This window comes from Tetrao urogallus (assembly GCF_951394365.1).
Source record: "Tetrao urogallus genome assembly, chromosome: 2".
NCBI lineage: Eukaryota > Metazoa > Chordata > Aves > Galliformes > Phasianidae > Tetrao > Tetrao urogallus.
Window position 1 is genome coordinate 75813583 of NC_136814.1, and position 13837 is coordinate 75827419.

The 13837-nt window shown below is 38.6% G+C and overlaps 1 protein-coding gene across 2 annotated transcripts in view; it reads left to right on the forward strand.

Annotated features, from left to right (window-relative positions):
• SNX14 (sorting nexin 14) overlaps positions 1 to 11524 on the forward strand; it is a gene marked incomplete at both ends in the record, with an annotated part of 48121 nt that extends 36597 nt beyond the window's left edge. For both annotated transcript variants that reach the window (XM_079550676.1, XM_079550677.1), the window contains 8 exons: positions 1213 to 1253; positions 1441 to 1560; positions 6553 to 6676; positions 7121 to 7285; positions 8197 to 8292; positions 9043 to 9134; positions 9292 to 9348; positions 11486 to 11524. In XM_079550676.1, the coding sequence (XP_079406802.1) occupies positions 1213 to 1253; positions 1441 to 1560; positions 6553 to 6676; positions 7121 to 7285; positions 8197 to 8292; positions 9043 to 9134; positions 9292 to 9348; positions 11486 to 11524 (734 nt within the window). The remainder of the gene's footprint in view (positions 1 to 1212; positions 1254 to 1440; positions 1561 to 6552; positions 6677 to 7120; positions 7286 to 8196; positions 8293 to 9042; positions 9135 to 9291; positions 9349 to 11485) is intronic.
• Positions 11525 to 13837: the final 2313 nt, after the last annotated feature.

A 13837-nucleotide genomic window follows, 5' to 3' on the forward strand; every position in this document is an offset into this window, starting at 1 on the left:
TAAATCTAAGAAGCAGTTTGTAGTGTGACTTCACAGCTTGGCCATAAATGTAGCTTCCTCGGATAGTCTGCTAGAGCTGCTAGGTCCCACTTTGTAGCTTCTCTGTCTTCACACAACTCTAACACTTGTAGTTCTGGCATCAGCATATGTACAGGAGAGCTGTATCTGAACTGCACCATTGCATTTCTGCTTCTCTCATTACATGGACCTGCTGGGGTGGCTGTGCTCAGCAAGTTACCAAGATGTGGAATAACTCTTCCAGTTAAAGGGTTGGTTGGTTTCAGACAAAGGAAAAAACAAACAAACAAACAAAAAACCCTCTTCCCTCTAGATGAATCTGTGTCATTTGGACAGGCTTGTGTCATTTGCTTTAAGACATCTCACACATTCACATGTGAGAGTACATGTCCCTCCCATAAACATCATTTTAGCAACGTGTGGCATTTCAATAAGGCTTTTAGGAAGAGTTAATAATATTATCAGTTGATCCTTGCACATACTTTCCAATGTAAGTTCCAAAATTAACAATATGTAGATAAGCAGTATGTTCAGAGCAGTATTTTTCCTAAAATAAAACTAATTTTTTTTGGCATTTAAAGTTACTACGCTGTATCCTTATCAGGAGTGAGAGCTCTTTTTAAGATCACAGCTGTAGCCTATCCAGTTTTCAAACCATCGCTCACTGGTAGTTTCAAGGCTGCAGCCTTCCACAATCTCTCCAGATAAGCCAAGCTTTTCAGGACAAGTCAGTTCTTATGACTTTTTTGTGATAAATGATTACGAAGGATTAAGAGCTTAGACACCAGAAACTGCAATTGCTTTTTAAAGCGATCAGATAATCATCTTGATATTTTTGTGTTTAAGTATTTTATCTTGAAGAGTACTGAGTACTAAGTTATAAGCTGGATGTGTGGAAGACTTTTTCATAGCTTTTTGTATCAACTTTTAAAATGATAGTATTTTAAAATGAAATGCTGGATACCGATGGGCAGAGAAAAATGCCTTGCTATTGCACCTTACTCATTATTTGTCATGTGTTGCTCTTAGGAAGTCCTAATAACTATTTTAAAATTTGATATATCAAAATGTTACTAAGAGCTTGGAGTCAGAATGGGCACCATAAAGAATGGAAAAAATGGGAAAAAGGGAAAAGAGTTTTACTGTGGTATGTTTAAGATGAAGCAGTGACTTTTTTATTCTTTTTAACTATAGGTAAGATCATAAAATCTGTTCCAGGAAAGCTGATGAAAGAGGTAAGTCTTCCAGATTGCCAGCCTTTTAATTCCAATTACTAATTTTAGCAGCTCACTGATGTATAGGCTAGTGAAAAACTTGTTTGGAAGCTCACGTTTTGTGGTGGTTTTTTTGCTTGTTTGTGTTTCTTTTTTTCCTCCCCTTCTGTAATTATGTAAGTGACAGGCCACTCATTTCTTATTTCAGAAAGGTCAGCATTTGGAGCCATTCATCATGAACTTTATCAACTCCTGCGAATCTCCCAAGCCTAAACCAAGCAGACCTGAGCTTACAATTCTGAGTCCCACTTCTGAGAACAACAAGAAGGTACAGTAAGCATCTTCCTTCTCTGTTGTGCAGGAGTTGGGAAAAGCGATCGTGCTCAGAAAATGCAAAGCAGAAAAAAATCATAAATAGAACAGCATGTATACGTTGTGTTGCTTTTCTCCATGAGAGAGATCTTTCACTCTGTAATCTGTGTGTCACAATGTGAGCTAATTCTGGTTGGATTTTTCTTGTTTTGTTTTCTTTTGTTGTTTTTATTTTTAAGTTCTTACTGGATTTGGAGATGAGAATATAAAGAACCTAAGAAGTTCTGAGACAAGAAGAGCAGAAAACTTAAGTGTAAAGTGGGGAATGTTTTAATATGTAAGGCAGCTTCCTTTTTAAAGTAGAGAACTCGAGTGTTTGGAAAGAGTGGTTTGTTGAAGTGCTACAAGCCAGAACTGTCACAGCGCTGATACTTGTTATCTGCCTTTAAAATGTTTGTATGCAGTACCTTAATGTCTAGTATACATTATGGGTCCTAACTGTTAGTTGCTCTAACATCAACAAATCTAGAAGCCTAATGCTTCCATTCAAGCTAGAGTGTATTTATGGTGCTTGCTGGTGATGGGCCTTTTGATTTCCCACAGTATGGCAGGTTTTTGGTAGTATTATGACGTTAGAGAACTTGCAACTACAAGTTCTATATTAAGTACAGTGGAGCTAGCTCTAGCTCCCAGTTCCTTCTCACTGTCTATCATGGGAATTTTCTGTTCCTCTAAGCAACTTGATTGTAGTTATCTGTAGAACTAATTACTGAGTCATATGACAGCTATTTTAGAGTTTCCTTCTTCCCCTAGAAGAAGTGTGTTTGAAGAAATGTGCAGCACTTGATGGCTGCATGGAAAGCTTCATACGTTAATTCATCAACTGCAGAGCCACAATTATCAAATGATGGGCGCTCAAGATACTTTGCTTTGAGGAGCGCCCTAATCATGCTACAAGTTTTGACCAGCATGTATGCACATGACATTCACATGCTGACTGCTTTCTTGCAAAATTGCTATCTACTGTTTTGCCAGAGCACATATACTTACGTAATCTCTGTAATTTAGTAACGATCTGATGAGGTAGGGCTGGGTTGTGCTATGTTCTGGCCTCTTCTGAACCTTTGCGTACATGCTTTGAAATTTAGCCTTCAGCTGAGTTGTTGGAGTGCTTGTGCCTCCTTTGGCAGCCAGTTTTCTCTTTTTCATCTCGGCCCATGCTTGGGAAAAGCTTTGTGCCAGTTCCACGACTCCAGGCCATTTGCATCTGGTCACTTCTTGGATTCATTTGATAAGCCACACTGCTTTCTTCTGCTGTGCAACTGTAGTTCTGACTACTGAATTTGTTTGGGAAACAGATCTGATCACCTCTGCTTGCCATACTAGAGAACTGTATGAGAATTCATTAACTGCATTACTTTCAGATAAAACTAAGCTGGAAATGCAGGGTCTATTCAGTGAACTAAGGTAGATCACCACCCAAAACATGTCTTATAGACTTCAGTTGTTTGGTTCTGCAGTCTCAGTTCTGCAGTCTCAGTTCTGTTGTTTCACTTTACTTCATTCTGAAGATTTTAAGTGCTGTGCAGCCCCAACAGAAACTGCTGGTGGTCATATATGCAAAACGTTTGTACCAGGATTGTGTGAACTACCTGTACAGTGTCGGTGAAGAGATACTGCAGTGGAACAGCCATAGAAGGTGGAACAAGCTGCAACACTTCCAAGTGCCCATCTCTGAGAAGAGCGTGTTGCCTCATGGCAAGAAATTCCTCAGCACAGATCTTTTGGTGAAGTCCAGGATAGATTTTCCATTGATATTTGCATTGCCACAGATGTAGATCGGCTTATTCTAGTGTCATCATGCCAGAATCCACTGAGAGTACAGGAGGTGTGTGTGTGCTGCCAACTCAGTTGCCAGGAATAAAGTACGCCCAGGCTACCCCTTCAGCAGGCTGAATAAGAAGTGCTGAAAGGTCTGTCAGGGCAGATGAAAGCGTGAGCTTAGTCACAAACGTTCCTGTTTCTCTGGAAAGTTGTCTGCATGCTGCTGGTTTTTTAATATTCCTGGTGTGCGTTTGTATGCTTGAATTATCAGTGATTTCCAGCTAATGAATATAGAATCACAGAATCATTAAGGGAGGAAAAGACCACTAAGATCTCCTACTCCAACCATCAGGCCATTCCCACCATGCCCACTAACCACATCCCTCAGTGCCACATCCACACAGTTCTTGAACAGCTCCAGGGATGGGGACTCAGCATCTGCCTGGGCAGCCTGTGCCACTGCCTCACCACTCTATCTGAGAAGAATTTTTTCTTAATATTCAACCTGAACTTCCCCTGTAACAACCAAAGGCCATTATCTTTTGTCCCATCATAATATATAATGGATGTGATCAGTTAACCTAAGTGCAGCCAATAGCAATTGGATTTTATCCTCCATCAGATTCATCAGATGAAATTACCAACCTTTCTGGTTAAACAACCAAGCAAAAAGCTGCTCCTTCTAAGGGCACCAAACAGCATTTTCAACTTTCCTACCTATGTTTCTAGTCTGTCTGTACCAGCTCAACAGTCTTCTGAATGTACTTCCATCAGAATTGCTAGAATGCAGCAGGACTTCTCAGCTGATGTAGGCTTTGAAAAGCATGCCTGCAAAGGCATTGTGCTGCTGGCTCGTGGTGACCCGCCAATGGCAATAAGAACTGTTCTGAAACAACAGCAATATAGTGTATATTTGCAGTTACTTGGAGAAAAACACAGCTTTTTCCTTATTTGCTTATAAATATGCTAAATAATGCTAATTGAAGTGGTTTAGATACATACACTCTTTTTAGCATTTGGGTGCAAATTCTCTACTTTGCTAGTGAAGAGAGAAAATAGTTTATGCCTCTGGCTGTGGATGTTGTTCAGAACTATGGTATTGTTTTTATCAACTTCTCACCTACACAGGAATGTATGGGGGTATATGTACTTACTGGCAGTCAGGTAACTGTTAGATGCCTTATGTAGATGCTTGTACTTTGGTGGCTTTTCCCATGGAGGTACAATAGGGAACTTACTGAACTAGAGGTTATTTTGGTTGTTCTCTTAATACGGGTTTTTGTGTTTCACTTGCTTCAAGAGGTTGGCTTCCCTTATTAGCTAGTACCATTAAATGGAATTTTCCCCTTGAAAGCCTTTTAAGAATATTTCAGTGCTGTAATCACAATTACCGTTTAATCTTAAAAATTTGACTAAGGATAACACTGCTTCTCTTTTTTGTGTGATTACAATAATGAGTATTATATAACATTTCAGATAGTAAAATGAACAGAAATGTGAAAGCGAAATCACGTGCTTTTCTGAGTCATGAATATAACCCCCATGTTTGTATTGGGTACACAGTTATGTTTTTCACTTTCAGTCAAAATCTGAGAGTAAAATGTGATGGTGACTGCATCCTTCAGATGTGCATTGCTAAAGACTGTAGAACACACACTGGATTAGTATGAAGTGTGTACTTTATAAATGTGTTCATCTGCTCATTTCTTAATGCCACGTACAAGAGTGTGAACTTTCAAAGCTTGGCAATGAACAAGGAATCATTATACTCAAGGCACAGGAAAGGCTATCCATGAGCAGAGGCATAATGCAGCATTTGAAATATGTTGTTTCTGGTTTGGGGTGAAAGTGAAGAAAAAAAAAAAACAACTTCTGGAAGCTGGAAAGCTCTGCCAAAAGACAGCATTTTAGTTTCAGATTACCTACTGGAGTGCTGTTAATTATTTAATTTGGCTTGTACACACTCCTCTGAAATTTATCTCCATTGTACTGTGGGTTGCTATGAGTTGGTGCGCTATCTGTTATCTCAGCCAGCTTGGAGGTATCATAAAAGAAAAAAAAAAAAAAGCTCTTGTTGAAGTTGCAATAATTCCACTACGATCTTTTCCATTGCCATAGTTCCAGCTTTGAGAAGGCATGTAGACTTCAGTTTAAAGAGGTTTCTTTAACCAACATACCATACAGTAGGCACAAATAATTATCTGCTCTTCTTTGGTTTGTTACTTTCTTGGATTCAGGTCATCCAGTGTACATGAACTATGTTTGCTCTTTCATGTAATTTATGTAATGACTTGATGTCGTTTAATTAGGGTGAACTTTATGAAGATGATGCCAGCTGTTTAGCACTGACAAAAGAAAGGACCTAACGAAGTACAAGTCAAAACTTCAATCTTGCTAGATTTCCTGATGTAATTTTTTGTAAGAGCACAGGAACTCTGCTTGGAGACATGCTGGATTCAGAGTCCGTTATGACCTGGATGTTTTATGGCTTAGTCTACTTCAGGGAGAATTACTCTATGGAGAGTAGACCAAGAACAAGCAAATTAAGGATCATTCTTCAGAATTAATTTTTAATACACGAGTGCTACAGAAAAGTCTATTGGTAGTAGTCTTCTCAGTCTCATAGCAAGGAAGTTCTTCAACACCAAATTTTTGGTGAACACTAGGGTAGATTTTCCATCTAGGCCGTACTATAATTGCACTATATTTTCTTCTAACAGTGAGATAGCTTTGTTAGAAGCTTGGCACAGGCTTTTGAGCTCTCTTTTCATAATACAGTGGTATTTCCTGATCTTTGCATCAACAGCTTTGGGGATTAAATATCTTAAAATAAACACTTAATGGTTTTTGTGAGGTATTGTAAGATGCCTCCAGGACTTAACAGACTCTTCCTTTCCGACTGTTTTGTCCAGAACCCGTTGCCTATTCCATAACACAAGACAAAAGGCTGTTTCAGGGAATACATAGATGCGATAGAGTCCCCCTATGATGTAAGGCAGACAGACTTGCACCCTTCATGCCTCTGAAGGTGCATTGAAGGGTCAAGGCCTGTAACAAATTCTAGTTGTGCAAAAGTACTTGAGAGAAAAAGGGTCTGTGAAATGAAAAGCAAACACACAACAAAAGCCTGATGGTCCTTTTATTTTTAAAGGCAGTGTCTTCCATGTTATGTTTGTATTTTTAGCTTTTCAATGATTTATTCAAGAATAATGCAAACCGGTCTGAGAATACAGAAAGACGACAGAATCAGAACTACTTCATGGAAATGATGACCGTAGAAGGAGTCTATGACTACTTAATGTATGTTGGTAAGAAGCGATTTCTCTTAGTTATTCTTACACTTCTTTTCATTATGAAGTTTGGGTTCTTTGGCGGGAAATAAAATTCTAATGTAGTATACAACTTAAGAACACAGCCATTTAAAAAAAAGCAGCAAGCAACCCTTATTGCTGTGCTAAAATATTGCAATTTATCTTTCATTATTGTTCAGTTTTGCTTTATCTTTCTGCCTTTCTGAGTATAAGTTTGTGGGTGTAGTTTCTTCCCTTTTCTCAGTTGAGCCTATAGAACTAAATAAAAGTAATTAAAGAGTATTTGATGAGTAATACGGACAAGAATTGCTTTTCAAGCTGAAGTCTTTGCTTGTATACATTTTTCTTCTTTTGAGTCAGTGAAGAAGTCGTGGCTTCTTCTTTTGACTCCTTTGTCATATTAAGAGAACCATGTAGATATCTGTTTCTATAACTTTGCAGGTAGAGTGGTCTTCCACATTCCTGACTGGCTGCATCATCTCCTGATGGGAGGAAGAATTCTCTTCAAAAATACGTTGGAACTGTACACGGACTATTACTTGCATTATAAGTTAGAACAGCTATGTGAGGAGCACCGTTTGGTTTCTCTGATAACGCTGCTGAGAGGTCAGCAGTGGTTCCATATTAGATTGAAGGGTTGCTTTAGTATGACATTTGAAATCCCTTCTTTTGAGTATTACGCTGTGATGCTCAATTAAAGCCAGTGGAATTCTAAAAGTCAGGTGGGCCTATAAAACCATTCCAGAAATTTGTTGCTAAAAGATGATGTTAGCCCTGTTGTCTACCAAGCATGATTTACAGAAAAAAGAGGTATTATGAATATTAATTTATGAAGGTGTGCACAGGAGAATAAAGGTAGGCTAGTGTGTCAGTTTGTGAATGGTTCATGCTTTCTTTAAATTAGTTTTCACTTATGTACTGCTTTAGTCCTGCTTTAGTTTTTTTTTTTTTCATTCTCTTCATTATGGTAATTTTAACCTTCAAAGAAGGGAAGTAGACAAAGGTTATTTAAAAAGAAACAAACAAAACCTCACAACTGTAGAGAAGGGTAATGTGACCACAGACTCAGCTAAATGAAATATGGAGCCAAAGCTCTGCAACAAGGCTAACTGTGTCCTTATCAAACCAAGAAGTCCTGTAAAAGACAAAAAAAAAACAAAACAAAAATGACCATCAAGACTGAGCACCAAATACTTCCTATGAACAGTAATTTTTACAAGGTGATTGCAAGGAAAATTTGAAGTAAGAAGATTATAACAAACTAAAAGAAGGATTGAGCCAAACCTAGAAGCTAATGCTTTCAAAATTTGAGAAGAGACAAATTGGCAAAAGATTCTTGTCCTCTAAGCACGTGGATTATTCTGGATTTCATCAGGCTAATGTAATCAAGGCTCAGCGTTCTCTTCTAGTTAAGATCATACAGAAAAGCAGCTCAACTTTGAAGCCAAACCAGCTTTCTCATGCTGGTGATAAGGAAGCTGCCTAAAGATGGTTTCATTAATGTGTCTTCACTGCAGATGCTGTGTTCTGTGAGAATTCTGAACCGCGCTCTGTCCAGGACAAACAGAAGAGAGCAAAGCAGACGTTCGAAGAAATGATGAGATACATTCCAGGTTAATAATGGCTCTTTACGACTATACTAATTGTTCAAGTCGAAGTATAACACAAGTGCAGTAATGTTAGCTTTCCAAATAAAATAATTTCTATGCTGCTGAGGTTTCACTGGAATATTTAGGTGTGAAAAACGAAGAAAAAAACCCAAGAGTTCAGTTTCATCATTTAATTCAGTGTTGCTGAGTGAGGATGCAGTGTAATCATTCATAAAGACTTGAGGTAACAGAAGTCTTCACAAATGTCCTTAAAACCGTAATTTCTTCATGTTTAGCTTGTTTGATTTGTATTTTTTTATCCAGTTGAAGACCAGATAAAGAAGTGATAGGAAAAAAAAGCCAGAAGATAAATCTGAGCTCTATTTAAACTATATAAACTACAGAAGAGGGGCTCATTGTCTGGGTTATTCAGAAAGTAATTAAAACATTCCAACTTGTCACGTATTTAAAAAAAGGATTAGGACAATAGAATGAAATTCTTAAAAGCATAACGAATACTTTGGTGTGCAGCACTGAAAGATGAGGAAGGAGGAACCAAAGGAATATTTGTTTTTTCCATTGACTACTTTAGAGGGGTAAAATTTGAACTCTTTATTTAATTAAAACCTTTTTTTTGTTACTGGAGGTAAAGAAAAATTATGGTGTTGTTTTTGTGCCAACTAAAACTAATGCTTGGGATGTTACTTATTTGGCTACAACTACTTTGCAATGCTTCCTAATGACTTGTGTATTTGTTGGTAATATCTGGTCTAGATTTAATAGGGAAGTGCATTGGGGAAGAGGCTAAATACGAAGGCATCAGGCTTCTGTTTGATGGCATCCAGCAACCGGTGCTCAACAAACAGGTAATTTGCAGCACTTGGGAAACTTGCCATTTCCTGAAGTGAAAGTATGGCTGTGACAGAGGGCAGAATTCTCATCCAGAACAAAGGTAAAAAGATGTGATGTTGCTTTGGTCTAACTTAGTGGCTGGCTGATGCCTTTTCCTTCATTTTCTTTTAGCTAACTTATGTGCTGTTGGACATTGGGATTCAAGAACTCTTCCCAGAGCTCAGTAAGGTATGTGCTAACACTGTTCCAATAGGTACAGAATTCTTCAAGATACTGGCAGGTTTTGTCATTGTTGCACACTTGTGGTTCCCTTGAAATACATCAAGTTTTTGGTGGATAATCTGTTTTTTATTAATGCATTGAAATCATGTGAATCTGGTCTTCCTAATTTCTGTTAATTATGTTTGGAAGTCCATGTAGGCCTATTTACCTATCATGCAGAGCTTGGGGCATCTTTCAGCTTCAATGGACAGTGATCGGTTGTCAGGATCCCCGTGCCTTTCTAGGATTATCTCCATTTTAATTCGGGATTTCCCAGCTTTCAGAAGTGAGTTCCACATGCAGAGCTCAGGTTGAGCTCCAGCACTTCTGTTTGGTAGATGAATTTCTTACTCCAAGTTTGGTCTCTGCAGCGTTAACTTATGCCATTCAGATAAAGGAGAAAGAATCCTATGAGAATGTGTATCATTAGCTTTGTGATCCATCTCATTTGAAAGAAAAAAAAAAAAAAAAAAAAAAGCCCTTAATTTATCATTTGAATTTCTGTTGCATGAGTCCTGTGTCCAGGAACCACCAGAGTACACCACAGGATTGAGCAATGATTTGTTTTGAATAATAAACAAATGACAGATTTCAGGACAAGTTGGGGCACCTTCCATTGTTGCCACTGAAATGAGACCAGCTTGGCAAGTTTAACCTACTCTGTGCATTGGTTCTGTAGCTGAACTATTTAGGGCAGTGTTCAAGAAACAGAACCAAAAAAGATCCAACCAGCCAAGCAAAATAAGGAAGTAACCTGGCTTACCTGTGTGCTGCATGGAAGACCTGACCTAACCCTACTGTTTTACTGCGCTGAACTGCTTTTGTACCACAGCAGCTACCAATAAATGTATGGGAATATTCGACTGCCTTCAGATAGCGCTGGAAGAAAAAATGTGAAGGCTTTGTGTTAGGCATTTGAGTTGATGGGAACACAGGGAGGCGATCCACTGTCTCGCATTTCGTTAGAAGAAAGGAAGGGAAAAAAAGATGTTCCCACCAGAAACTTCAGCTCTTTTCCTGTCTTGGACATGCCAAGAGTAAAACAGAAGGAAGTACTGTTCCCATGGTTTTAGACTGTAGGACTTAGTTGGGAGGGTTGCAGGACTATGACTGGTTAAAAGAGGCAGCTGAGGGAGGGTCGATATGAAAGGGGCAAACACAAGGTGAAGAGAGAGGAGGGGTGGAAGGCAGTGTTTTTTATATTGAGCCCTCAGTTCTAAAAAACGTTTCCCCTAGATCGCTGCTAACTGCCCATAAAGTCACTTGGGAAGAGTACAGTTTGCTCCAACCAATTTTAATGCAAAAGTTTAAAATGAATAACTGGTTATTTGGTTATCAGTTGTACTGGGGGGGGGGTGGTGGAAATAAATGCAATAATGTCTCTATTGAGCAGACCGGTCCTCCAATGTGATTGCAGTTAGTGAGGAGCAAAAAAATTTCAGCTCAGTCAGCCTTTAAAGAGAAAAGAGCATCCTGGAAGTTTTGCTTTGAGTACTGAGCATTCAGAGGGGTCAAAGGAACGGGAGAATTTCTGTTGGAGGGGATAAGGAACCTAATTCCAGCTCTTGGTACCTATGTGTTGGAGTTGCATCCTGCTCCGTGTACCAGTGCTGATAGATAGTGGGTCACTGCAGATAGATAAGCTGTGGTTAATGGCAGTGTATGGGAGTGTACAATTTACAAGGATAGGATTGGAAAAGCACTTCTGTTTTGCTTTGATACAGTGTGTAGCCAGTCCCTTGGAAGTGTGTCCAGGCAGGATAGGAGGAAAAGGGTAAGCTGAGACAGGAGAAGCATTCCTAGCAGAGGAGGAAGAGAAATCTAGTAGTAAAAATATGCCAATGCGCCTTCCAGAGCCAAAATTTGCTGTGTATAAAGAAGTATGCTTAGCATTTAAGAGTGAAAGAGGTGAGAACTTCCAGAGAAGGAATAAAATACCTATTTCAAGGAAAGTATTCAAAACCTGGAAGCAGTAGCCTTCCTTTCTCTTATCTCTGATTTCAAGTAGATATTTTCAAATCTCATTCTGTTGTAGATCAGTTCTTTATATGGAAATATATATTTTCACACTTAAGTCAATTTCTTTCTTGATTCCTCTTGACAGGGTCCAAAGGAAGCTAGCTCTGCAACGTGTTGGATGTGAATGCAGGGACCTCACTGGACATGTGGTAGAAACATCTGCTGTGTATTAATGTAATGGATGTGTGACATTTTAGCCTTGCATTGTATATTTTCTTGTAAATAATATTAAATCTAAGTTCTGAAAATCTCTTTCTGCTATAAAGACATTAAAATTTAATACCACTTACAAGTAAATAACAGATATCTGTATTTTCATTTTATTTTCTTTAGCTGTTATCAGTGAAAGTCAGATTTATTTCCCCAAAGTCTCAGTGAGCAACAGTACAGGATGATATAAAATAAGGCATACGCTTTGCTGAAGGTGCAATTATTGTTGTGTTCCTTAAAGGACATTTAGAAGAACAGACTAGGATTACAGGGTTAGAAAAGAAGACAACATGAGACAACATGAGTCTGTTCGTAACGTTTTCTAAAAATTTATTAGTACAAAAATGTGTGGAAGATTTTTCCAGTAAACCTGTATGTGTTGGCTCAGCCTTCCTGAAAGGGATTGTGCAAAGGAAACATGCAGGGATTTTAACAAGTTTTAATCACAGAACACAGAGATATCTTCATATCTTAAACATTTCTTGAGATTTTGCTTTTCAGACAGTTCCTCTTTTTTGCTTTTACAAATGATCCCAAATGATTAGTATTTATAATTAAAAGCATTAATGTTCTTTGTCTATACAGTTTGCATTAACTGTCTGTATTGCTTTTGTAAACCTTTTCTTGCTGCTTGCTGAGAGAAGGTGTAGCTGTGTTGTTTCCCTCTGCGCACACCAAAGGAGTTTGATCTCACTTCCTTTTTTGTTTAAACAAACACACACAACAAACCAAACAAAATACGTGACATATACGTGGCAGATACAGCTCAAAATCTGATGTGAGGGTACAGCTCAGTCCGTACATAGTGTCTCTGTTATTGGCTTTACCTTGCTTTGGGGAAGACCATTCTGTAAACCAATAGCTTTAGGAGTTACATTGACAAGTCACTCCTGCCGCCATGGTCGGCTGTTCCTTGCCTCCCTGTTCTAACCAGGGAGGTTAGAACAGTTTAACTAATGCAACTCTGTAATCAAATCTCTTCATGCACAACTCTTGAATTTATGTGAATAATCGTTTAGATCCTGAAATTTAAACACACTGCAGTTTCCCTTAATGTGATGCACCTTCTCCATGTAGTCTGTGGGCATCATGTGTTGAAGAGGTGAGTAACTTGGCTCTTGATAAAAAGTGTCATTTGCTTTCCAGAAAATCAAGGTAGGTTTATTCAAAATTCTTCACATCCGTTTAATAGAGCAGTAAACGATATGGAAGTATGTTGATGTCAGTTCTGAATGGAACTTCACATTTATCTTATTTCTGATTTGATCCTCATCAACTTGGCACTTACAGCTGGGTTTTTAAAGCAGTCTATCCGTATAGGAAAGAGGCTTTTGAGTTATGATTGCTGCTATGATAAGCCAGGTTATGCTGTAAAAAGCCCCATTACTGGGAAGCTTCCAAAGGATTCCCTGGCGCTGCAGGCATCTGTGTGTATCTGGTGTCCTCTGTGAACACTGCTGGTACCGGTAACTGCTGGGATTCCTGTCTGAGTGTAAAATGGAGCATCTGTCTAGAAAATAACCTTAGATATTTTGTTCTTACTCTAGCTATAGTCCCCACATCGGTTCGTGTTAATTGGTGAGGTTATATATTTGATTTGTCAAAATTTATTGAAATCAAATCAAGCTTTATTAATGGAAAACATGAGTAAGCTGCTGTGTCTTACAAAGTAAAATGCAAAACACTTTTTAAATTGCACATAAATGGACCGATGCTTTTAATGAGTTTAATCCAGCTCATGTAGGCATCAGTGCAGGTAAGATAATAACTGGAAGTAAGCTAGATTTCTGAGATACAAAGCTTGAACCCTGACTGGAGGTCAAAGAGAAGTGTGCGTGCTTATGATATATCTACTTCTAGAAGCTCGATTACATTACTGGAATCAGATTCTTGATCAAGTCACTGAAGCAGCTGGAAGAATCAACGAGTTTAAGAGATCCTGTTTTGGTCAGTGGTTGTTTTGTGATGAAGCATTGATACTTTGCTTCTCGAAACCTCAACCTGAATGGTGGGTGACGCCAGTTTGTGCTTGCTCTTTCAAAGTGAGGAAAGCCATGAATTCTGCCCCAGACTCACTTCAGAAATGGATGGGTCAAAGACAATCCTGGCTATTAATTGACTCTGTGCAGAAACTCAAACATTTGTTTTAAGGTTTGGGAAAAGAGAACAGTCCTCTTCTCCCCACCTCAGCACCATCTCTGTCCTCCACCTTTCTTCCAAATGTAAA